The 23489-nt window shown below is 40.9% G+C and overlaps 1 protein-coding gene across 4 annotated transcripts; it reads right to left on the bottom strand.

Moving 5' to 3' along the window:
* Nucleotides 1-147: 147 nt before the first annotated feature.
* Nucleotides 148-22975, bottom strand: hycc1 (hyccin PI4KA lipid kinase complex subunit 1). Of its 4 annotated transcripts, XM_084919425.1 has the most exons (12): nt 22800-22975; nt 11721-11802; nt 10962-11063; nt 10398-10577; nt 9481-9561; nt 9286-9401; nt 8526-8621; nt 7723-7839; nt 7277-7364; nt 4968-5130; nt 3549-3892; nt 2140-2253 (listed from the first exon to the last, which is right to left on the bottom strand). In XM_084919425.1, exons 2-11 carry the CDS (start codon nt 11769-11771, stop codon nt 3594-3596), a joined length of 1293 nt encoding a protein of 430 aa, XP_084775551.1. In that variant the 5' UTR covers nt 11772-11802; nt 22800-22975; the 3' UTR covers nt 2140-2253; nt 3549-3593. The 4 variants fall into 4 exon arrangements, with proteins under 4 accessions (XP_084775548.1, XP_084775549.1, XP_084775550.1 ...); XM_084919422.1 differs by lacking the exon at nt 3549-3892 and having other exon boundaries at nt 148-2253; nt 22800-22974; XM_084919423.1 differs by lacking the exons at nt 3549-3892; nt 22800-22975 and adding an exon at nt 22464-22760 and having other exon boundaries at nt 148-2253.
* Nucleotides 22976-23489: the final 514 nt, after the last annotated feature.

Raw genomic sequence — 23489 nt, forward strand, 5'->3', positions numbered from 1 at the left:
TTTATAAATAAGAAATGAGGGGTGACTCCAGACTTGTCACAGTCCTGTATGTGCATGCTTTATATAAAAACTTGAAAGGGTTTCAGGTGACTTTATTAGTGTGATGTTTAGTGACGAGCAGAAAAAACAAACACAAGAGCAGAAAAGTGAAATATAGAAACACTTTATTCCCAGAAGTTGTAGCAGTGAGTTATTTTCAGACGTAGAAAGGCCAATTTAACCGGTCTTGAGTACAACAGTATGATGTACAACAACAGCTTACCCGTTCACATTCTGTTAAACCACACACAGAAAAACATGATTATTGTCCCACCACGCTATAGACACACAGCTCTAGTATACAGACAACAGACTACAAGTTTGCTTGGGGGTCGAGCAGCATGAACGCTTGATTTAAGACATCAAAATTAGCTGATGGTTGGAGTTTTTATTTGTTTGCTGGTACAAGAGAATATCACCATGTCTTGTGCAGTGATGAACGACAAGAGGAGGCACAAGAAACACGTCACTAAAGCACTACAAACAGGTGGAATGGTGAGTGGATCACAGGACGGGAAAGATGCCCTGTTGCTTCAGACGATCTTCCACAGTTAAGGTCGAGTCAGCGGAACTTTACTGTGAAGTACCAAATTCTTTAATCACTTTGGAACCTTTAAAAAAAAGAGCAACAAAGCATTTTTCTCTTACAGGGAAAGACAATGTTTGAGAGTCAAAACTTTCTCATGAATAAGAAAATACCAGCGCTGAAAAACACAACTCATTTGTTCTTCCATGTGCAAAATTTAATACTTAAATCACACACACAGCCATCATCCATTAAAAACCCAAATCCTCTTTGTCTTCGTTTTAAATTTTTGCCATCAAATACACAGCAGTTCAGGAAGGAGCGAGGGGGATGGGGGGGTTGGTGGGGCAGGGGTAATATTGCTTCTCCATCTTTAATGAGAATACTGTGTGATTGTAAACATAAAGACCAGATTCTTAATGATACTGGTTGATTTTTAATGTTTTAGTTGTAGGTTTTTTGTTTCTCTTTAGGAAGAATAAAGCACAGGCATAACTTCTGATAAGTGCCAACAGAAGGAAGATTCAGTAAACAGCCCAAAATATAAAAAACACTGAATAGAACAGTTTTGTATTGCTATGGGAAGGGATCCATTATTATCATCATCATTATTATTTTTTATAAAAGTAGTAGAAACAGTGTTCCAACTAGGAGAATCAACTATTTCACTTCATCAATCAGCAGCCTTTTTATCTAAAAACAGTTGTACGTACAGATAAAGTCAACGCACACACACTCACTCACAAACATGCTCGCGCACTCAACACGTGCCCTTTAACAAACCTGGGCGGTAAGGATGGATGTATGGAAAAGCCATGCAGAGGGCAACAAATACAGATTAGATCACTTTTGAAGTACTTTTCCACATAGTTTCTTAGTGATTTTGAATTTTAAGCACGCTCGTTTACGACCACAGTTATGTCCAGGTCATGAGCGCACTGCTAAAAGTCAGACAAAGCTGGAAGCGGCGTCCTCGACGCCTCTGACTGCGCTCGGCATTTCACAGCACAGAGAGTTAAAGACACTGGGGGGGGATAAAATAAAAAAAATGGAGTGACAAGGGGGAAACAGCTGGAGTGTTTCTTTTGCAGTCAACTGCAGTTAGCATGGCTTGGAGTTCCAGGTCACAGGTATGGGGTCACAGGATCAGAGATGAGTCAAGAGTCACACTTGAGTTCAAAGGTCAGAGCCGAGATGAACGCTAATGCTGGGGGAGCGCTGTGTGTGATTTGGCGCTGGACTCAAGTACGCCAAGCCTTCCTCCTGCAGGCTGCAGGAGTAGCGGCCGGCTTCAGAGGCGGTGTGGTTGCTTGAGGGAGGGGCATTGCCGCTGGCCACGTGCTCAAAGGAGCGTGAGAAAACGGCGCTGGCGGTGCGCGTCAGGCTGGTGAGGGCTCCCGCTTTGGGCACCGATTGGCTGGAAGTGAGCGTTAGCCGCTTAACAGACAGCTCTGCGTTCTCGCTGGCGGCCCGGCCCGGCATTAGAGGGCCCGCCTCCTTGTCCTTGCTGGTCCGCCCGCCAAGCCGACACTTCTTCATGGCTTTGGCCCCCAGGTTCAATGTTGTGACACTGTTGCTGATAGTGATGGTGGGTGGGGTCATGTCAGGCCCCGCGCCACCTGGCCAAACCCCTTCATCCACCTCCGAAATATCCATCAGCTCATCCGGGGAACCCAGATCCACTGCGTCTGTGAGATAGACAGGGGGAGATGAAACAAGAGAAACATGAGAAAACGGCACACGTGTCAAAAGTGAAGAATCTCATCTGTCATCCAGTCTAATCCAATCAATCCTTTAGAGGCTTGTGTTTGAATTTTGCACAATATCATGCTGCTGGATGACAGAGGAGGTCTATCACTGTCCAGCAGGTGGCGACCTCACACTGCAATCTTTCACCACCTGACCAGAAACAGTAAGTCCAGGTACAGTACACAGGTTAAGAGACCCAGCAGCTCTGTGAGACAACAGTCAGTAATTTAGTGGCAGAGGAGTGCATGTTTGATCCCAAAAGCAGGAAAGGACAGCATCTAAGAGCAAAGCCTATGAAAGACCATGAAGGGAAAGTAAGGGAAGCAAACCAAGGCACACCCTAAATATTTTTTCTCTCTTCACTAACTCTAAATACACAAGAAAACTTTTCCTGTTTTCTTGAATTCATGCATCCACAACTGTGTGTGAGCTTCCAACCACCTTCACATTCACAAACACATTTCTAATCTGATGCTACCACTGTAACACAAACACCAGAACAGCTGAAAAACAGATAAGCAGGTCTTGTTACACTTACAGTCTTTCGTGCTCAGATTTAACCTCTTCAAAACAAATATGCACTCACTGGATTCTAAATTTAAACATGGCGAAAGCACATAATTCAAGACCAACGTATCGTTTCTCAGTTCCTACCTACCAGTCAGAAGGAAGTAATCTGTGACCAGGTGCAACCTGGGGTAATGTGTCGAGGCAAACAGACCAAGAAGGTCTCTGATAACTGTGGCGAAAACACAGGAGTTTCCTCGATATGCTAACAAAGATATCTAGGTCTTTTTATTCAAGGTCATCATGACTTATCAGTGAGTATAGGCTTTTGGGGTGACCTTCACTGATCAGGAAAGTCTCATTTTAACACCGTTACTATTCCCCTCTCTGATTAATGCTCTGCTTTTAATGTCATCAACTCGCTCATCATAAGCACATGTCATTCCTTTGACTTTAATGCATTTTTTATTAGGTTATTGATCTGTTATTCAGTGGCATCTTAAATAATTCATTTGCCCTTTAGAAATTCCAGCAGGAGATCTTTATGAAGAAGCTTTAGCCACAAAGGAGAGAGTAAAAATGAATGATGCTTAATAGACAGATGAGAGGAGCAGCACAGTGAGAGGAGGGTAGAACCCAACGCAAACAGGTACAAAGGGGGGGAAAGAAAAAAAAAAAAAAGAGAGATCATGCAGCTTTTTTAGACCACACCCCCACAATTGGTTACCTAGGTTACCCCATGAGTGGGGCAAGGGGAAGGAGGGGTAGGACCTTAGTACTGGTTCCTCCCTGTGGAGGCTGACCCAGAACCCTCATTCTCCACCATTCGCCTCACAGACTTCTGCCTCCTGACCTCCAGGCGTATGCTGGAGTCATGACCTCGGGGGTCCATGCTGACCTCAGAGGTGGCACCCATCATGTCGCCGTCTGTCGGGGAACGGCCATCGGGGCGTGGCCGCAAGGAGTCCCCGTTGGGCATTCGATCACCGCTCACGCCCGTTACATTGATCTCTGGGATGGCCACGCCCCCCACCGCAGCTTCACCGTCTACACACACCTCCTGGTTCTCCGCTGGTGGGTGGGTGCATGGACGGGGTAGTGAAACAATACACAAACATATAGACACACGCACGCACATGCACATTTCATGCAGAGGTACATGAAAAACAAAAAAAAAAAAAAAAAAAATCACAGACACAACAGAAAAAACACAGAGACAAACAGGTAATCAATGTAATGGCAGAAAAATAAAAATAAAAAACAAATCATAGTGATCAGAACATAACACATGGTCAACGTACATGCTAAATGGGAGTGAATACGAACACAGCACTTAAATGAAATAATACTGTTCATAGATCACTGTGCATCCTCGCAAATAAATGAATACTTAATACTGTTTTCCTCCATCATCTGCTCATAACAAAAGCTTTATATATAAACTCACAAAAGTACGATCTGTGACAGAAAAAGCAGGCGTTAGACTCAATGTGAAACCTACTTATTAAACTAGCTCAAGGCTGTAATTTACCCAGACGTAGCTACACTGGGAAAAGAGAACAGCCCTCTCCTAGTTCTGCACCACAAAGAGGCTGCCATCATTTACTCTAGAGGGTAATGGAAGTCTGATTCATTTGTTCTGTGGTCATTATAATATTAATAAAAGTCTTCGGCACAAGGCTGAAACTGCACAAAAGATAAGCACACACACATTTTCCACCAGTATCCTACTTTAAAAACACACTATCTGCACTCTGTCTGATCTGATTTATGTGGCATGCTGAATCTGTCTGCCTGGCAGGCTGTTCTGTCCCTGTGCTGCCAGCATCTCAAGAGTATTCTCAGAAATCAGACAGGAAGCGGTGGTTTTCAATGAGCAGATTCTAAGACGGAGAGGGACGGCACTAGTTAGAAAGCTGAGGATGGGCAATCTATGATCTTGAGGGGCTCCATGAGGGATGACAACAACACGTCGACTGTCACACAGTGAAAAAGGGGAAAGCGCATGATGAGATCTAAACCTCTTGCTCTCTCCTTTGGTGTTAAATTCATTTGTTGGTTTTACCTTTTTCTTTTTAAAACATGAGAGAAGCGTGTAGGAACTCTTGTTTGGTAAGTTTGCGTTAGGCCTGTGTATGCGTCTCACCATGTCTCTTCCAGCGGTGTCCCCTGATCGAGAGGGAGGTAACAGCGTTGCGGGAGATCCTCGAGGAGGTAGGTGTGATCTCCACCTGAATACTCCGCGCACCCTCCTTATTGTTGCTTTTCAGTGCTGCACTGTGCAGTGATGACTTAATGGCGTTACCCACCTGGAGATAACAAGAATCACACATTTACTGCTTCACAGTTCAGTCTATTACTCTGTAACACATTTTAGGAGAAAGACATTGAGCCTTAGATCATGGGGGTTCTCAAAGTTCTGATGACTGAGTGCATAGTTCAACAAGCCAGCACACAGATGAAGGCCACACTGAAATTATGCACCCATCAAGATGGAAAAATAACCCAAAAACCAATAATTTTATTATAGTTTTTAATTTAAATTTAATTATAGTTCAATTGATTCCAATTCTGCCAGAAAGCTTCCTTAGCTGCACAGCAGATGTCGTTATATTATCACAATCATCTAACAATGTAATAAAGTTCATAGACAAACTACAGCCTGTTGTCTATGTTTGCTCTTTTACGTTTCAAAGTTCAAGTTTTATTTTTTAGGTAATGTTTAAAATTTCTGGGTTTAAAGACAGTTATGGTTTATGAAGGCAATGGTAAATTTATGTCCCAGGTCATGGTTAACCATTAGTCAGACACCTGTTACACTTCACACCAGCTGTATTCAGACATTTTTTTTTTATTAAAAAAAAAAAAAAAAAAAAAAAAAAAAGTTTATGCCCCAACATCTTTACACACACTAATCTTAGTATGAAGTGAACTGAAACTGATGGAAGAATACAGCAGTCTCGTGTTGCATTCAGGCTCAGGTGGCATAAAACTCTGCTGAAGCAGCTTTACTACAACTAACTGTTATCGAAAGCTAGTGTGAATTTGCATTAGTGCAAAAATAACATAAGCAGAATTTTTACCATTTTAAAAGTGTTTACTATAATTATGTTTTTATGCAAGATCAAGTGCCGAGGATTTACTGTGCACTGCCAAATTTTGAGTTTTTAAGCTAAGTTACAAAGCTGTCGATATTACAGGTGTATGCTATTTTACAGCTCCAAAAATTACAGAAAGTTTCTACTTTCATTTCCATTTCTGTTTTTTTCTTATTGGGCACAAAAAAAAAAAACATAAAAAACAACCAAAAAAATAAAACAGTACTAATGTATAGCAAGCACAACTTAGGATGTACACACACTGAGCCTTCAATTGGGCTGATAGCTGATGTTGATACTAACGTATTCTACTTAACATAATAATAATAATAATAATAATAATAATAATAAAAAATCAGTTTTAAGTATTTCACTTAGCCAACAAAAACCTGATGTGAAACAGGAGAAGCTCTGCTCCTGATGACCAATATCAGCCAACATATGATATTCAGACATTATGTCAGAGCATCCCTGCTTCAACTACATTAGAAAACTGACCCCATCAACCAAGCACAGGATGGACATGAAGTACACGCTGATGTTCTGTCAAGTGGCTAATCCAACAACATCTCATCAATAATTTCACTTGCACATAGTAGACATGCAGGAATTAAGTAACGGAAGAAGCAAAATAAAAAGAAGGAAAACAAAGCCTTGTGTTTCACACTGAAATGGATTTCACAAGTCTTTATACAATAATCTTTGTTCCTAGTGCTCCTCACGGGGCACTTGCACTAATAATCTCCTAACAGTCGAGCACGTAACACACGGCAGAAAGACTCATAATCACAACACAACATGTCTTTTGTCTGTGAGGCTTCGGCACACTGGTCTCATGAGGGACACGCCACCACGTCACGCTAAGCTAGCAGCCACCTGGTGTATTCCACTTGCAACACAGAAACCGACAACACAAAATTGACATTTTAAACTTTCCACAGTATCACATGTGCAACTCCTTTACACGGGAAAAAAATAAAATAAACCATCACCACTGTTACTAATATGAGTGTAAATGCTGTTTGTTTTGATTGTTGTGAAGGAGCACACCTTGAACTGTGTAGTAATACTGTAAGTGCGGGTTCAATCCTCTACTCTCTGGGCCGCAAGGATTATAGCTTAACGGAGCAGAGTGGAAAGCATGTAAATAATCTCGTGGGATTACACTCTGCTTGCACTCTGACTGACACACACACACACACCAAGACAATGCCGTATACTGTGCCGTGCATGAAACAAAACCAGAAGCCAGCATGTGCACAACCATCACATGCTCTCCCCTCTCTCTTACACTTAAAGACACAGAGACACACTTAGAGGAGGTGTGATAGTGGCAGAAAAATATCATTGCACCCACCAACAGGGCTTCGGGGAACAACTCTAGCTGGGCTCGATACAGAACGTCATCCAGTGCTTTGGATCCCAGGTCAACTTCACCATTACACCTACACAGGGGCAGAAATGTGCGCACACATGCGCGCACACACACACACACACAGTTTGTTAGTCTAAAACAGATTAAGGGATTATTGTTATTATCATTTTTATTTTAATCTGACATGCTGAAATAAGTACAATTTAAAGAAATTAGCTGAGACAACAGAAAAGATTGTAATTACGTTTTCACATCACTTATAAAATGTAAGCTTGGAACATAAACTGTCTGCACTAATTATCTTAACGAGTATCAGGAGCTTCCTGTACCCAGTCTCTGTGGAATCTTTTTAACAACGCAACTTGAACTTTGACATTGTGACGCCATGAGAACTTTCACTGTGTGCTGGCGTGTGCGTTTGTACTCACAAGGCGTAGTGGATCCCTGTGATGAGCTGAACCAGGAACTCTGATGTAACTGTGAGCCGTGCGTTAATGCCTTTGTACCGCCGCATCTGTTGCCGTGGGTAACCACAAATACACACCCTGGTACATAACCAATAAAAACACATTAGAGAGGCTTAGATGAGTAAGAACGGAAGCAGAGAAACCACTCCAGTGGGCCACTTAGCTGCAGCACCTTTAAAGCCATTTACTTAACTGTGTGGTGAGCTGAGCTGATGTGAAACTCACCAAGCAAGATTCTAAGTTAAACCACAGCCACACCCCCACACACCATGCATCTAACAAGCTTCAGAGGAGTCAAAAAGCATGAGGTAACACCTGTATATTAGAAGCTTTATGCATTGTACAGCGCTGCTAACACAGCAAACAGTTAGGCAGAAATCGAGGCCGATGACTTCTCTTTAGCTCAGCAGACCAATGCTCAGATTACTGAGCTGGGATGTGTGTACACTGCAGCTCTTTGCCAAATAGCGATATCTTGGCTCTCTCTGGCAGCAAAGTCTATAAGAGGATCAGATAAGCAGCAACTTGCAAACGTGTGTGTGTGTGTATGTGTGTGCGCGCGTGTGCGGTTGTGTGTGCGCGCATGCGTGTGTGGGTGTGTGTGTTTGTAAGTTGCCTCCATAAAATATTACCTAGAACTTCAGCAACGCAAGCTATAAAGTTGGAAAGCAGTTTGTGTGCGTCTGACCCAGCTGTAGTGACCCACAAATGCTACAAATGCTAATGCTCGTGGGCATGTGTGTGTTTATGTGTATATATTTTACCTGGAGCTGAGCTGGCAGAGGGACTGCAGGGAGGTGGAGGACATGTAGCTGAGAGCGGCGTTGTAGCAAAGCAGGAGGAAGGTCAGCACCTCAAATCTCAATAACACAAACAAACCCTTGAAATGGCACGTTACGTAAGACACACCAAAATCTTAAAACCTGAAATTCCATCTGTACAGGATATGATAGGATTAGGATAACAAGAACCAAAACATTCAAAATATTTCTGTGGGATCTTTAAATGCACCACTTTTTTGTCTAATAAGAATTCTCCAACTGGAAAACAAGCGATTTGTTAAACTGACTCAAAATTAAAAATGGTTAAGGCAGAGGACGTTCAGTTCAGGCCAACATGGCCGCCAGTCTTTCATCTCAGTTAGTATAATTTAAGAAACCCTAATGGCAATATAACAAGTTTAAATGTAACAAGGCAGAGACAACTGCCACAGGCCACAGCTGAAGCTACCCTAAAATAAAAAAAACCATGGCAGCAGCTTAATTCCCCATCAGTACACAAGTCATCATGAATCTGTTTTAGCCAGTTTGTTATTAAAGGTAATATGTCCTTTTTAGGCTATAATACAAAGCATGCATTCACAAATGAATAAGTAAAAGTACCTTTTTTGATCAGATTTTCCATCTTCTTTTATGTGCATTCTTATTTTGTTAATTAGCTGGTGTTTGCTGCCACTTTGAAAACGAACAGACTGACATCCTGCTACAGGTAAAGCACATTTTAAAACCAACATGACTGTCTTACCTGTTCTGTGCTGTGAAGGTTTCTCTCTGGAGGTGAGGCCCGCTGTACACCACTCTGCTCAGCCCATGGTTAGCTAGAGCTCCTTCGGTAAGGGCCATGGAGCCAATAGTTGAAGGCTAGAGGTGGATACAGTTTATGTAAGTACATTTCTGCAGAAACAACCGTGGCACAACTTTGAATGAAGGACACACTCACCTCATGGTAAACTGAGGGTTTGGAGAGGGAAGGGACGGTAAAAGATAACACCTTACTCTGTCCATCCTTATCAACTATTTCCTGTGAAAGAGAAAGACAGGAAGAGGGAAAACTTATGTGGGCGAAAGCAAAAATAAAAAAGCCCTTTTTCCATCTGCGTCTGCCCTCAAACCTCTAAAGAGTGTGTGCTGATCTCTTCGAGCACAGTCATCCGCCATGTGTGGGTGGCTGTGTATAAACCTGAGGGTCTCATTTCCCTACTGACACTTTGTTGGTGTGCACTCATATGTATGCATGCGTGCTCACACAGGCACAAACCGCGGGGTTTTGGTGCCCCTCTATGTGCATGTTAATGTCAAACAGATTAATGGGAACCAGCCAGTACGCTGAGTGACAGCTGACCTATTCTGGTATTCAGAGAGGAAGTGAGGAGACAGTGGACTTTGCTGATAGATCACTCGGAGCTGAAAAGGATGAAATACAACTCAAACTTTAATCACTTCTAATGCTCCCATCTATCTGCAAATGAAAAAAGGCATTTGCAAGGATGTTGTCCATCAGTGTATATGTGCAAAGTCACTGTTTCCACCACTCCTCCCCCGTATTTCCTGTCACGGCTGTCTAACAAGGCAGAAAGGGCAGAAAGTAATCTTTCAAAACTCATGACGCAGATCCCTGAAATAGTTGAGCAGTTAAGTCCTCTTTGTTGGCAAATTGCATGATAATTTCCACTTGGTAAGGATCAAGGACTTTTCTAGTGTTTTTCCTTACTGTGCACTTAAAACACTAGATACATTTTATTGCCGTCAACCAGAGCAGCTCGCCTCTAGTAAAAAAATAAATAAAACCGATCACCCGTGAGCTTCATCGCTGCAACTAGAAAACAACTGCTACAAGTGCTTCACCCTCTCCCTCACCAGGTTGTAAATGCCTAGCAGCAGGGCCTCGATGCAGCCGGAGGTGTGGGGGTCTCTGGCTGCGCTGACGGACAGGAGGCTCCACAGGAGCTCTGGCAGGAACTGTAGCGTGAAACGCTGCAGCTGCGGCTCACCGCTCCGGTAAAACTCAAACAACTGGTGACACACTGGCTCTAGTAACTGCATGGGACACATATCCAAAAGAGAAAAAAAACACATGGCATACAATTAGGCCACAACATTTAAAATAAAAAACAAAGTAAAAATCACGAGACAAGAACTGCCAACTCATTTGCAACAAATTTTGCAACTAGCATCTACGGTTCAACGGTAAGATCAGGGTATAAACACAGCACTGCTTGAGGAACGCAGTGTGTTTGCAAATCTGACACATCCATAAACACAAGATTATCAAGCCTGAGCAAAAATATAACAATAACAAAAACAAAGCAGGTAAATGGTCGGACTGAACACATGACTAAATACTAAGTACTGGTTAAAGGTTGGGTGGTCAGACTTTTACAATCTAATTTTCAAGTTAATAAAAGATTTATATCTACATACGTCACTGTAGTTCTCTCTGATGACCTTGTAGAGTGCAGGGACCAGGGCACCTTTGTCTTTTAGTGAGGCAGCATAGGTGGAGACGGCACTGTCAGGAAGGGTCTGAAACACATATGTAACCAGCTGAAGTTTAACATGCTACACATTTAGGTCTTACAGCATTTCAGTTTGAAAAGCAAACACTGAAAAGACAAACACAAATTCATATTATTTACACTGATTTGCTATATCTCTCTATATATATCTATCTCTCTATCTCAATCCTTTTTTTTTTTTATTAATAAAATCTGCCATTTAGCAGCAAAGCAGACTGATAGTCTGGTTTTGCTGCTTCTGAAATGACGTTTTAATAGCAGTGAAATCCTGCAGAGACCCTGACAGCTTCTTTAACCACAATCACTGTCTGTCACACTGAGCTGGTTATATTAGGAGGTCAACTTTACAGACATGACAGCAGATTGGTCCTCACACATTCACACAGGAGAAAAAAAAAAAAATCTCATCTGCTCCTTCATTAATATTCGTCACTAAGCCGCAGCTCTAGTACCGGTCACCTAACAGCAAATGCTCATATTTGAGTAGGAGCGTGCAATTTTCTGGTAGCGAAGCACTTCAAAGTGTGTTTGTTTATGTGTGAAATAAATCCTGTCAATAATAAGAAGCAGAGTATGTACTGCATACAGATCACAGGTAAATGGCTTTTTTAGTATTTTTTTCCCTGCCTAAACAAACACTTTCATACAGAAAATGAAGCTTTACCTTAAATTCTGACAGCCAGTCCTCCACCACTCCTTGGTCCATAGCCAACATGTTCCTTCATCTGCAGTGGAGTTACCTCTACCTAAAAAAATAAAATAAAATAAAAAGGAAAAAGAAAAAGGAAACCCTGATTAAAACAAAACAAACAAAAACATACACTCTGCATAATAAATGTTAACATTTATGACCGCAAATATACAGAACACATACAAACAGTCCACACTTGAACAAAGCTCCACTACATCTATCAGCCTTCTTTTTTATTTTTGGTAACTTTCAGAAAAAAAAAAAAAAAAAAAAAAAAAAAATTCTGTTACACATCAAACAGCAAGTCTCTCCTTCCCGCTCACTGCTCTCCAGACGCACACCTCTGCAGGCGCCGCCTTCTCAACTTAGGCTTACAAATCGAAAAAAATAAATAAATAAAAATCATAAATCACCCACACAGAGAAACCTGGCTGGCTTCTCTTTTCAAGCACTGACGAGAATAAGAAATATGGCACGGCTGAATGCAGATACTGAACAGGCGCAGATACTGAACAGGCGCTACAGTTTATATGTCCATAAACAGACAGACGGAGAGGCTCCTCTCCTACTTCAGCTGACATTTTCATGATGCAATGAAATCTCTGCTTCCTCCATTCCTGTTTGTTATTTTTAATATCGGTTCCAGTCCATCACAGTATTCACACTCTCTGAGCACCCTGTACGCCATGCATGTGGCTTCTTTTCTATTGAAACTCCAATGGCACCCTTTTCTTTCTTCACTTATTGCCTCCTTTGTTGTCATTTTAATTCTCACTTTGTTGAGAAACAGTATCAGATGGCTCCTACTGCACACTCCTATTTGTTGCCTTTTCATCCTATATGCCCTGCAGTCACTTGCAGAAACTTGTAGAAAAATTAAAAAGACAGTTTAACCACAATTCTAAATCTACTGCAGTTTGGGTGTAATTAAAACGCAGTAGTATTTGTTCACTCAATTTCACAAATTTTAATTAAGTTTAATTTAAAAAAACAAAACAAAAAGTGTATAAGACTCCTTAAGGATCATATCTACATCAGTATATTTGTGTATGTATGTATGTATGTATGTATGTATGTATGTATGTATTTTCTCTATGGAGAAACACCTCTATTTAACTATGAATGCTAGATGTTAATGCTTCCATAGGTACATGTGAGTCCGATTGTGTTGTTCTATTAATAGTTTAGTACAACCACCCCCAAAATCAAGAGTACTGCAGCCCACTTAAAGACCAGAAAATCCCATGGGGCCCATCCAATCTTAAATCTTCACTCTACCTAATCATATGCAAAAGACAGAAGCTTCAATACAAGAGAAGTAAATTTAGGTCAGAGTAATGAGAACTGTCACAAACTAACTACATCCTATTACCAGTTTTAATTCACTTTTTATATAAATAAAGTCACAAAACTCCATCACCACTTTGGGAATCAGAAGACTTGAGCCTAAAACTATAAGCTCTTAATCGTCTTGCGTAAACAAGACATTTTACAAATGTAACAACTTTGCTTTTATATCAACAAGACTGCAGCCACGCTAACAGCTATGGGAACATACACTTCACATCAAAGCTGGCTGTTGTCTTCATGATGTCACCCATTTAAAGTCTTGTTGTGACTTGTTAAGTTGACCAGTTTCGTAATTAGCATTGTGGTGTATTCAAACTGTATATTACAACCAAGGGATGGATCCGACTGAGAAGCTGAGGAAAGTGCACGCTTATACAGTAGGAACTGGTTAATTGTTAGTTTTACTATAAATTAGATCTTTTTTTTTTTTAAATCACTGGCATCATTGTTCACACACACACACACACACACACACACACACACACACACACACACTAAACCCATCCTGCACAGTCTATGCAATTAGACCCTGACTAATAGAAGACTAAAATCAATATCTGCCAATTAAAAATTTGTTAAATCAGCAGATATTTTTTCCTCTTTACACATGAACCATATATACATTTGTTATGTGCTGCTATTTAAGAGTCTGTGTGAAAAAAAAACAAAAACATGAGAATGAAGTTTAAAAAATAAACTTATTTTATTGTCACAAATTTGTCTAGCCTCTGCCCAACTCTGTTCAGATCAGCAGGTTTGTGGCATTCCAAACGTGTGCTGCCAAACAGGGAAGTCACCGAATGCCCTTTGGTGGACAAACTATTCAACATAAGCACTCAAAACATTGTTAATTACATGTGTCTTCTTTACTTTGAATTTTCATTTATTGGCTGTTCTAAATGCTGATGCCCTATTATCAACAAATACATAATATTCGCTGATATATCTGTAGGGCTTTGTAAGTGAAAAGTCATGGACTTCAATTCAACAGTCAGTTGCTTCAAGACCCTCCAATAACAGAGGAAGCCCCAACAATGAGATAGCCCCATTGAGCAAGCACTTGGTGACAGTGGGAAGGAAAAAATCAATTTTAACAATGACCATTAATGTGATGGAAATCCCTGCAGCAGTTTCCTAATGAACCAATAGTGAGAGTCTGCCTAACACCATCCTCTTTAGAGGCATCTGCATAAATCACATTTTTAAATATTTACTTCTTAAATGTCACATTTTTTTGTATCACTGGAGCAACACATATGTACATGTTGACGACCCCTTAACCAAATCTACAGTGTGACTATCACTGTAAGACCATGGCAGGCCAGATACCACCTCTGTGCCTCTCTGATGAATCCTGTGTTTTCAGTGAATGGTGCCTGCGTTGTGTGCGCACTCTGAGACTGCAAGTACAAGGCTAAATTGACTGCTGAATGCAGACTCAAATTCCATGTTTGGTATGTCTGGTGAAAGAGGCTGAGGAAAAAGAAAAACAGGGAAGGAAAGAGTCCTTTTATGCTCATACCCGTCACACAGAAAAATGTGCTAAGATTTGGTGCAGGGAAGATGGCATATTTTCAATTTAACACTACTCCAATGTTTCACTTCTTAGATGAAAAGATACACAAGCGGTTATTAAAAATGTCTTTACTTTCACCTCAGGTAGAAGGCTGGCTTTGAAAGGTAACATTACGCAACATATTCTGTTAAAGGAAATGCTCTTTAAAATAAATACAAAACCCACATTCTATAGATTACTGGACAGATTAATCAGAAAATCTCCCAAGAAGCACAAATAACTATTTTTTTTTTTAAATTACCATTTTATGCTATTTGATTTTTGTGCCTTCCTTTCCCTGTCCCTCTTTTACCCATCCACTTATCCTCCCACACATCATTTCTCTTTCCTCATCCTCTCTGCCTCCAGATGCCTTTTTCATCCATTCAAATGCTTCTTTTTGTATTACTTCAGTGCTTGGTCCCTTCATGACAGCCAGGTGTCTATTTATGGACTCCACCAATGACAGGAATGACGAGGGGGGAGGGGAGCCAGTGACTCATAAAATGTGGAAGGATTATAACGCAGAATAGCCTCCATTTACAGAAATTAGTCCTTTGTGGTAGCCTGTTGTTCTGCTCTTTAACACTGATGAGGACAACGAGGACAGCCAGCATATGCTGTTTAATGGCAGACTAACTTGAGTAACAAAATAAAGAGTGTGATTAGACTGAGGATGAGTCAGACTTGTCAGAGGACTTCTTCCTCCTCCTACAGAATCACTTTTAACCCAACTACTGTGCCCACACTGGCGTCTGGGGCATGTCATCTGCATCATATGGCTCCAGAAAAAGACACGTGAAAGCTACAATCACCAGCTGCCAGCCTTGCCGCCTATCTATGTGATATATCTGCCTTCAATCCCAGCAGCAGGAAGAACCTGCAGTGACAAAGTTTGATGCATGGCCAGTAACAAGATACACAGAAAGAATAATAATGTAGAGACAATGGAAAAGGGTTAAGAGTCAAATCAGCTCAACATTGAAGGATACACGCAATTAAGTAATACTAAGAAGAAGAAGTCAGACCACCCTTAATATGCAGATTATTCTTGTCATTGAAACCACATCAATAAATATGTCTAATAACCAGTTAGAAATGGAGAACAGAGGCCATTTATAATTTCCAAAGAGCCAAATAAGGAAGTAGCCAGCTCAACTTACAAGTAGCCTTCACAGAAACATGTGACAGAAACTGTTACAAAACAGGAGGCTGGAAAAAAAAAAAACCATGAATGAATAACATGTTCAAATCAACACCCAGGTCGATTTTTTTTCCAGTCAAATGACACATCAGTCATACATTGTTAATCTTTTCAACTTTATGACTCAAGTAGTTCAAGATAGGATCAGCATACCAAGGATTCATGGACGCGCCAGGTGAACATTGGCATCAGCTGATATCGGCCTTGTTGATCACCATTTTTCTGTTGCGTCTGTGTCATTTAACCAGTGTGATGAAGACGTGACAGGCTTTTAATTCAGTTATTTCATAAACTGTATATGAAAGGCCTTTTCAAGCTCCCTTTGTTTTTTTTTTTTGTTGTTTTTTTTAAAAAACCCTGTGCTTTAAAATCCTCCCTGTGCTTCTCTCATCTTCATGTGCAAACGTGAACATGGGTCATGTTCACAACATGGCTTATTATTTCTTGCCATTTTATAACAGTGATCCAGAAATCTACAGTACTGACCTATCAGTAGAGCAGGGCGATATGACCAAAAATATTTATCACGATATAATGAGATTGTCAGGAATACCAACATTTCACTAAATCAATCTGATATCATCATGCAAATAAATGGGGTCAAGATGGCAATTACATGCAATTTCTCTGATAATGTAACAATTAATTATGATAAATCATCAGAAATCAGACATATGTTGCTGTCTGCATAGGCAGACATTGATATTTAACGATTACATTTGCGCTCAACAACCTTAATGTTCTATAGGAATACAATCAGAATGCAACCAGCTGACAGCCTGTTGCGTCAAGTCCCTTCGAGTTGTGCTCACTAACAAAGACTCATTCAGACTAATGACAACATGTTGGATATCCATCTGCATTTATACATTAGACAGCAATTATTTTCAAACCTTAAACAAACAATCTCTCTGAGAGTGATTTTAGTCAATCCAAGTCAGACAGCAACTGTTTGCAGAAAGGTTGCCTCTTATCAGCCAAGCTACAATGACAAGAAAATGAAATATCACGATAGAATATGGGTAAAATGCACATGCACAGTGCTTTTGTTTTGGTACGCACATGGTGGAAAAAGCATAGTGGCTACAGAGAATGAGAAGTGAAAACGCGGATCAGTGAATGAAACGGATGAACCAGAATTGGTTTGTAAAAACGTGCAACTTCAGATATGTGGAACTGGTTTGGTTTTTGTCCGTCAGATAGCCACCAAAGCACTTTTTTTTTTGTAGAACATGCAAGTGGACTGTCGTTATTACTGTATTTTTCAGACTATAAGGCACTCTTAAAAGCCTTTAATTTTCTCAAAAATTGACAGTGCACCTTATAATCTGGTGGGCTTTATGTATGAATTCTGTTTTGCTTACTGACCTCAAACCGATTTTGTGTGGTACACAGCGCTCAGAAATCTGTCAAAAAATGTTTTAGTACAACTTTGGTAAGCTACAAAGCTGCACCGCTTGATGGATTGTCGGAGCATTACGGCTACCGTAGTCAAGAGCCTCACAGAGTAATACGTACTGCGCTTCAACATAATATAACCGGATTGTATGTGTATAAGGACTCCAAAATGGCACCTGTTAGATAAGATAAGACTTTATTAATCCCTCGGGTGGGTTCCTCTGGGAAATTCGGTTCCAAAAAAAACACAGCACCGACAGAAGTTACAGAAATATGTATGTATAAAAATAAAAATACAAGTGAATTGCACATTTCAAGAGACATGCGTATGAAGCCGATTTTAAATACAAGGCTATCAGTCACGCAGTAGAACATGGGAAGAGAGCAGCTGTGAGAGAATTCAGCATTAATGAGTCAATGGTACAGAAATGGAGGAAGCAAGAAGAATGAGTTGAGTAAAGTTAGACTTATCTGACTGCTTTATTTTGCTTAATGCGCCTTATAATCCCGTGCACCTTATGGTCCGAAAGATATGTATGCCTTTTGGTTAAACTGTCAGCAAGGAATTTGCATTTGTACCGTTACATTTTTATACAGCTTTAATGCACATAAAAACAGCTGCTTGTTTAAGTGAAAATAAATTAATGGGTTTTTTTTTTTGCACTAATAAAGTTGTGGAGTTGTAAAGTATTTTGTCTTGCATTAATTATATCATTATCACAAATTTTCAAATATATATAATGATAAATATTTTTGGCCATATTGCCCTGCCCTACTTGCGATCATAAGTGGTAGTGGATGTGAAACGCTCATAAGCTCTGGGTAACCGTTTACTCAACACAAACTGCAACAGGTCAGAGAATATAGGGAAAAACAAAAACAAAGACAAGATTGTTTTTCTAGATGCAAAGAGGTTGCCATCTTATCTTTTGCTCATGTGACTGAGCTATTACCTTGCTCTGAATTAGAGGTAGCTTTGTCAAGTAAAGTGTGTTGGCTTTTCAGCTGAGCTGACTTAATGCAACTTTGCTTGGCTAATGTTATCTCAGGATGGTTGGCATGAGATGGGCATTCTTAGAGTAATTTTATTTATTTTATAAAATATTGATATTTGATGTCCCTTTATCGATATAATATTGCAAAGTGTGAAATGCACTACATACAGGTACACACACACACACACACACACAGGTCTTTATCACCAGATTCCACATTTATTTATAGTTTTCCCTGGGTTATGACTGAACACAGTCTGACAGCTGTCGGTCCCAGCTGATTTCCCTCTCCCTCCACTCCTCTCCGTCTCACTATAAAAAGGGAAGGAAAAAACCATCAGTCCAAATCGCCATCAGCTGTTCTCACCGGCATCTCCAGCACCGCCCCGTTGAGCTCACTGCACCACTCCTCCCCTGCAGCCGCGCCCGGGACCACACCTCCGCCACACAAAGCAACATATAATACTATGCTATAGCGACGCACACGCACAGATATAATGATAACGCAATCTGAAACTACGTTAAAACCACAAGAGACAGAGATGCACACAGCAAATAATAACCTGTTTCAAAGACTTCTAGCCTCTATTGACAAACTGCAGGCAGACTCAATCATCTGGTGGAGGAAAATAGAAATGTAATTGTCTTGGGAGTACACTATTGAGCATAATTATGTCATTAAGCAGGTGTTTACCTTCCATCTAGGTCTGGCTAACTTGTTAGTGGTCTCTGTGTCATTACAGGCTCCCTAATCAAGACAGAAATCAATACAAACTGGAGGGAGCACCCTTGAACAAAAATGATGCAATAGCTGATGAGTTTTCTCTGTGCAACTCAATCACGCTGACCAGTAAACACATGAATAAACCAGCGTCAAAGATAAGGCGGCAGAGCAGGCTTGACAAGCAACAGCAACAAATCGATGATGTGCTAAAGAAGTAGATGTGAGATAAAGGGAGAAGAGTTGCAGATGGGCAGTCCAGGAAGATAAATAGAGCAGAAATCAATGACTAAATTAAAAGCGGGATAGTGATATCTGTGATTTGGTATGAAAGAAATCTCAAGGGGTGGATAACTCAAGAGAAGTGCGACACCAGGTTGCACTAGAAGCACATTCAGAGAGCAGACACCTCTGATCTAACATTAGTAATTTAAAATATTACTCTGTGACAACAATGCTCATTACAACATTACAATACTTTCTCACATGGAAATGTGGGGGCACAGCAATGGATTATTTGCAAACTGACTAACTAAAAATAATATACCCAGTGAAAGTTTTCTCACTAAGCTTCATAAGAAACAGCTAGATTTTACTCAGTCATGCCAACTGCCAAACTTCCTTGGTGGGGGTTATAAAAGCAGAGATTTCATCAGGGGTCGATGTTTGTTGCCCCTGGCAACCTCTCAGCCTCTGAGAAACACATGAGATAAGGAATGATACTGTCACACATACATACACAGCTACGTCCCTGTGACCTAGACGAGCTCAAGGAATATCCTACATGTTAAGTAGTTTAACCATAGAAATGCAAAAAGCTGACAGAGCCAGCTACATGGCAGAAAGCAGCAGAGGATGTGTCATGGATTGTACAAGTGTGCCTGTGCAAGTGTGTTCATTCAAAGTCTGGTTTGACAAAACCTGTTCCTGTGAGCTAGCAGAAGTTGACAGCTCATTCCCTGTGATTTTTACACCTACACTACTGTCTTGAACTAACAAACACACACACGAACACACACTGGGCTGCCAGTCTAAATGAGCTTATTTGTGACTCCTCCTTCCAAGGACTTCTTTCAAAACAAAGGCTTTGAGTTTACATTTCTAATCCTTGCTGTGAGCTTGATGATCTTACAGCGTTGATGCACAACACCTGAGGCAGACATGCAATAGCCCAGTATTTCCTTCACATGGTTTCATACAAAAGCCACATTTAAAAGAAAAGGAACACACACACACACACACACACACACACACACACACGTGTCTGGGAGAGCTGGAGCAGAGAGGGTGAGAGATGAAGCATGTCCAAGTGTGAGAATGAATTAGGCTGACACCCACACACGTGTATACATATCTGCCTGTTGATTACATCATTTCCCATTACACACATACTTCGGAATCGGAACCTCCTTTTTTTTCTTCTTTTTTTTTTTTTGGAGGAAGTTGTTTAGGCCAATGGGAGTGGACGTTTAAATGGAAGGGAGAAGAAAAGAGAATGACGAAGCGGCTGGTTTTAAGAGTGACTGAGCTGCCCCAGCTGCTTTTTCCTGTGGTACAGGGTTTAGTTACAGAAACTGCTGCTTAGTAAAACAGTGAGAATCCTATTTACACTGCTACACCAAGGAAGAAAAGCTAAAGGAATGAAAGACAACTATAAAAATGAATGTAATAAAGTAAAATAAAACCTACAGTAGCAAATTACCCACACCTGACTTCAGATACACTTTAACTGTTATACTAAGCAACTAGTATCAAAAAGAGGAACTAAAAAACAAGACTGTTTAACCTGAACAGAAACAGAAGTTATTAAGGAACTACTGTAATCTACACTGTGGTTTGTAAAAGCAAAGTTAAAGGCAGGGTTGTGCAACTGTGGTCAAAAAAGGGGAAGACGAAAGAGCCTCCATCACGCCCAGAGCTCACAGTTTGACCCCACCTCCCGCTAAGAGTAATTTACACCATTCAGAAGACTTTAACATTTTATTTTGACATCTCTCTTCAGTTTATATCACTTCTCTTTTACACTGTCTGTTGGCATCTTCTTTATTTGGACTACCTTAACTCTGTTGCATCACTGACTCCCACCTTGCTCTCCCCCTAAAGTCTTCTTCAATAGGAGGTTTCATGTAGCTTTGGGGGAAAGGGGATAGGCGGGGGTCTGTTTTTCTGCTTCTATTTTCTTTCATCCGTGCAAACATATAGCTGAGGACTGCCGGTAGCTAAGTAGAAATGACAACAGAGTCTGTGGTTTGCGTGTGGTTTTCACTGTTGAGAGAGACAGAGAGAGAGACCCAACACCGAGGAATCCTCTTATAGCAGCCTACGCTCTCCTCTCTTGCCTCTAAGCTAGTGATGTATCCCTCATCTTGCCCCTCCAATTCTCCATCCTCCTGCAGCAAGTGATTAAAATAAGGGTTTTGTTTTTCCTTCCATTTTTAACACTTCCTTTTCTTTCCCCACCACATGCTTTGTTTCAGCTCATCCTGTTACAGTTAGGCAACTCACTTGTAGCCTCCTGCATACAATTAGCTTGATTTTCAAGGTTTCTTGTGGAGTTAAAGTGCTACATATAATGGCATTTATAAGTACAAAATACAGCTTAACCCATGCCATGCCTGTGTGTGCAAAAGATACAGAATAAAAAAAAATGGAAGAGACTGCAACAGTTTTCACCGCTCAAATTGCCAGGAAATTTCATGAGCCCTCTGGCACGAACGACTGTCCATGATGCCAGATGACAGCAGAGCCTGCACGATCTTTCTGCTCCATGACCTGCTGTGCTTCATTGTCAAAAAGCATTAAGAGCCCTAAAACACTTGCAGCCATGGATGCCACACATTAACAAACCTAAACTTGTGTCTGCGCGCGCACACACACACACACACAGACCCACCCAAATGACATTACACTGACAGGGCACCCAACCAACAAACCCTAGGCACAGCCTCCGCCTAAGGTCAAAGGTAAACACACACACACACACACACACACACACACACGGTAAGCAAAGGACAACAATGAATTAAACGCTAAAACAAAAACCTGCCACAACAGCAGAAGCCTTTTTTGCGAAGGTCACAGAGAAGTAAAACAAGCAGCTTTAAACTTCTGAGAGCATGTACTCGCAAGGCTCTGTGGCTTCACACCAGCCCCCCTATACAGGAAGCCCCAGAACAGGATGAGTGGTGTGGAGAAAAGCTGCATCACATGACAGCTATTAGAAAAATCCCAACAACGCATTATCCAATATGCCCGTCTGTGGTGGTTTCTCTTCCCCTGTCACGAACACAAATCACCTGAGGAATAACAAGTGCACACACCTGCACACAGCTGTTACCAAACAGGATAAAGACAGGTACAAAGTCTGCCTCCACGACTGATGGGACAGAAGCAAAATGGTAGCAAAGAATATGTCGTTACTATGATAAGTTGGAAAGCCCCCCCGCCTGCTGTGTCATATCATATTATTTAGTTGATTTAAGTAGGATCCTACCTGTTCCTGGGCGCTGCTAACCAGCTAGTCTCACACCCTCAACACTGGTTATACACCTTCTGTTTAAAAAAACAAAAAAAACCCGAGAATTTCTGTCCCGGTGAACTGTTAGCTCAATGGAAAAAATACATTAGCTTTCTCCCGCCGTTCTCTTCAGAGCATTTTTTAGCCCGTATGAGGGAGAGACCTAAAATTAATCCCAAGCCGTCACACTCTCTCTATATCGCCTTGCTGAATGACTTCGAGCTGTCACTACGGTTGCTTACAGATTAGCTAGTTAGCTGGCTCAGCTAAGGGGCGACTCTAGGCAAACTGAGGAAGTTGCTGTTTACTTACTGGCATGCTATCTATCAGCTTCCTGCTATCACCGTCCTCCGTCGTTCCGCTAGGACGAGTAAACGGCTATCACTTCGCTACTCCATAAATCTCCTCAATAATTCAACAACATCACCTCCTTCCATCTTCATTACTTTCTCCACTCAGACTACCTTTTAGAGAAGAGGACGCGCTCTACACTGAATGCCAGGCTTCTCAGCCAATAAGAGAGAAGTATATAATCCAATTGCCGCACGCCCAACTAAACCATCCAATCAAATTAGACACGAGGACCGCAAGTTAATAATTTCCACGATCACGGTAGGTTGTCCCAGTCAGTCACCGCTCTCTGACAGCCAAGTGATTTGTCAAATCTGGTATTAATGAAGATTTGTATGTATAAGAAAACATACAGTTTGCAGGATATTAATTATCGATTTTGATTATTTACTAAATATATGAATGTTAATGAGTAAACTATTAAAATATCCAGTTACCATTTTTAACCATTATATTTCACTAAAATTGGGTCCACGGCCTATATTCAAGATTTTCCTCTATTTGATCCTTGTTCTTTTTATTTGCCGAGTATTTTCATAAAAAAGGAAGTGTTGGTGTTGCTTCTCTTTTACATCACACTTTACACCTAATTAATCCAAAGCCAAAGACAGAAACACTGCTCCAAAACTGTCCCTCTCTGGTAAACAATAA

The sequence above is a fragment of the Perissodus microlepis genome, chromosome 22, assembly GCF_051167445.1.
Source record: "Perissodus microlepis isolate ML-2025 ecotype Zambia chromosome 22, ASM5116744v1, whole genome shotgun sequence".
Classification (NCBI taxonomy): Eukaryota; Metazoa; Chordata; class Actinopteri; order Cichliformes; family Cichlidae; genus Perissodus; species Perissodus microlepis.

Excerpts from the sequence above, each read along its gene's own strand:
- hycc1 (XM_084919422.1), bottom strand. The coding sequence starts at position 11,771 with ATGTTGGCTATGGACCAAGGAGTGGTGGAGGACTGGCTGTCAGAATTT. Across the intron at positions 11,064-11,720 it reads ACTGGCTGTCAGAATTTAAG|ACCCTTCCTGACAGTGCCGT; the intron begins GTAAAGCTTCAT and ends TATGTGTTTCAG. Across the intron at positions 7,840-8,525 it reads CTCTGCCAGCTCAGCTCCAG|GGTGTGTATTTGTGGTTACC; the intron begins GTAAAATATATA and ends GTTATGTACCAG.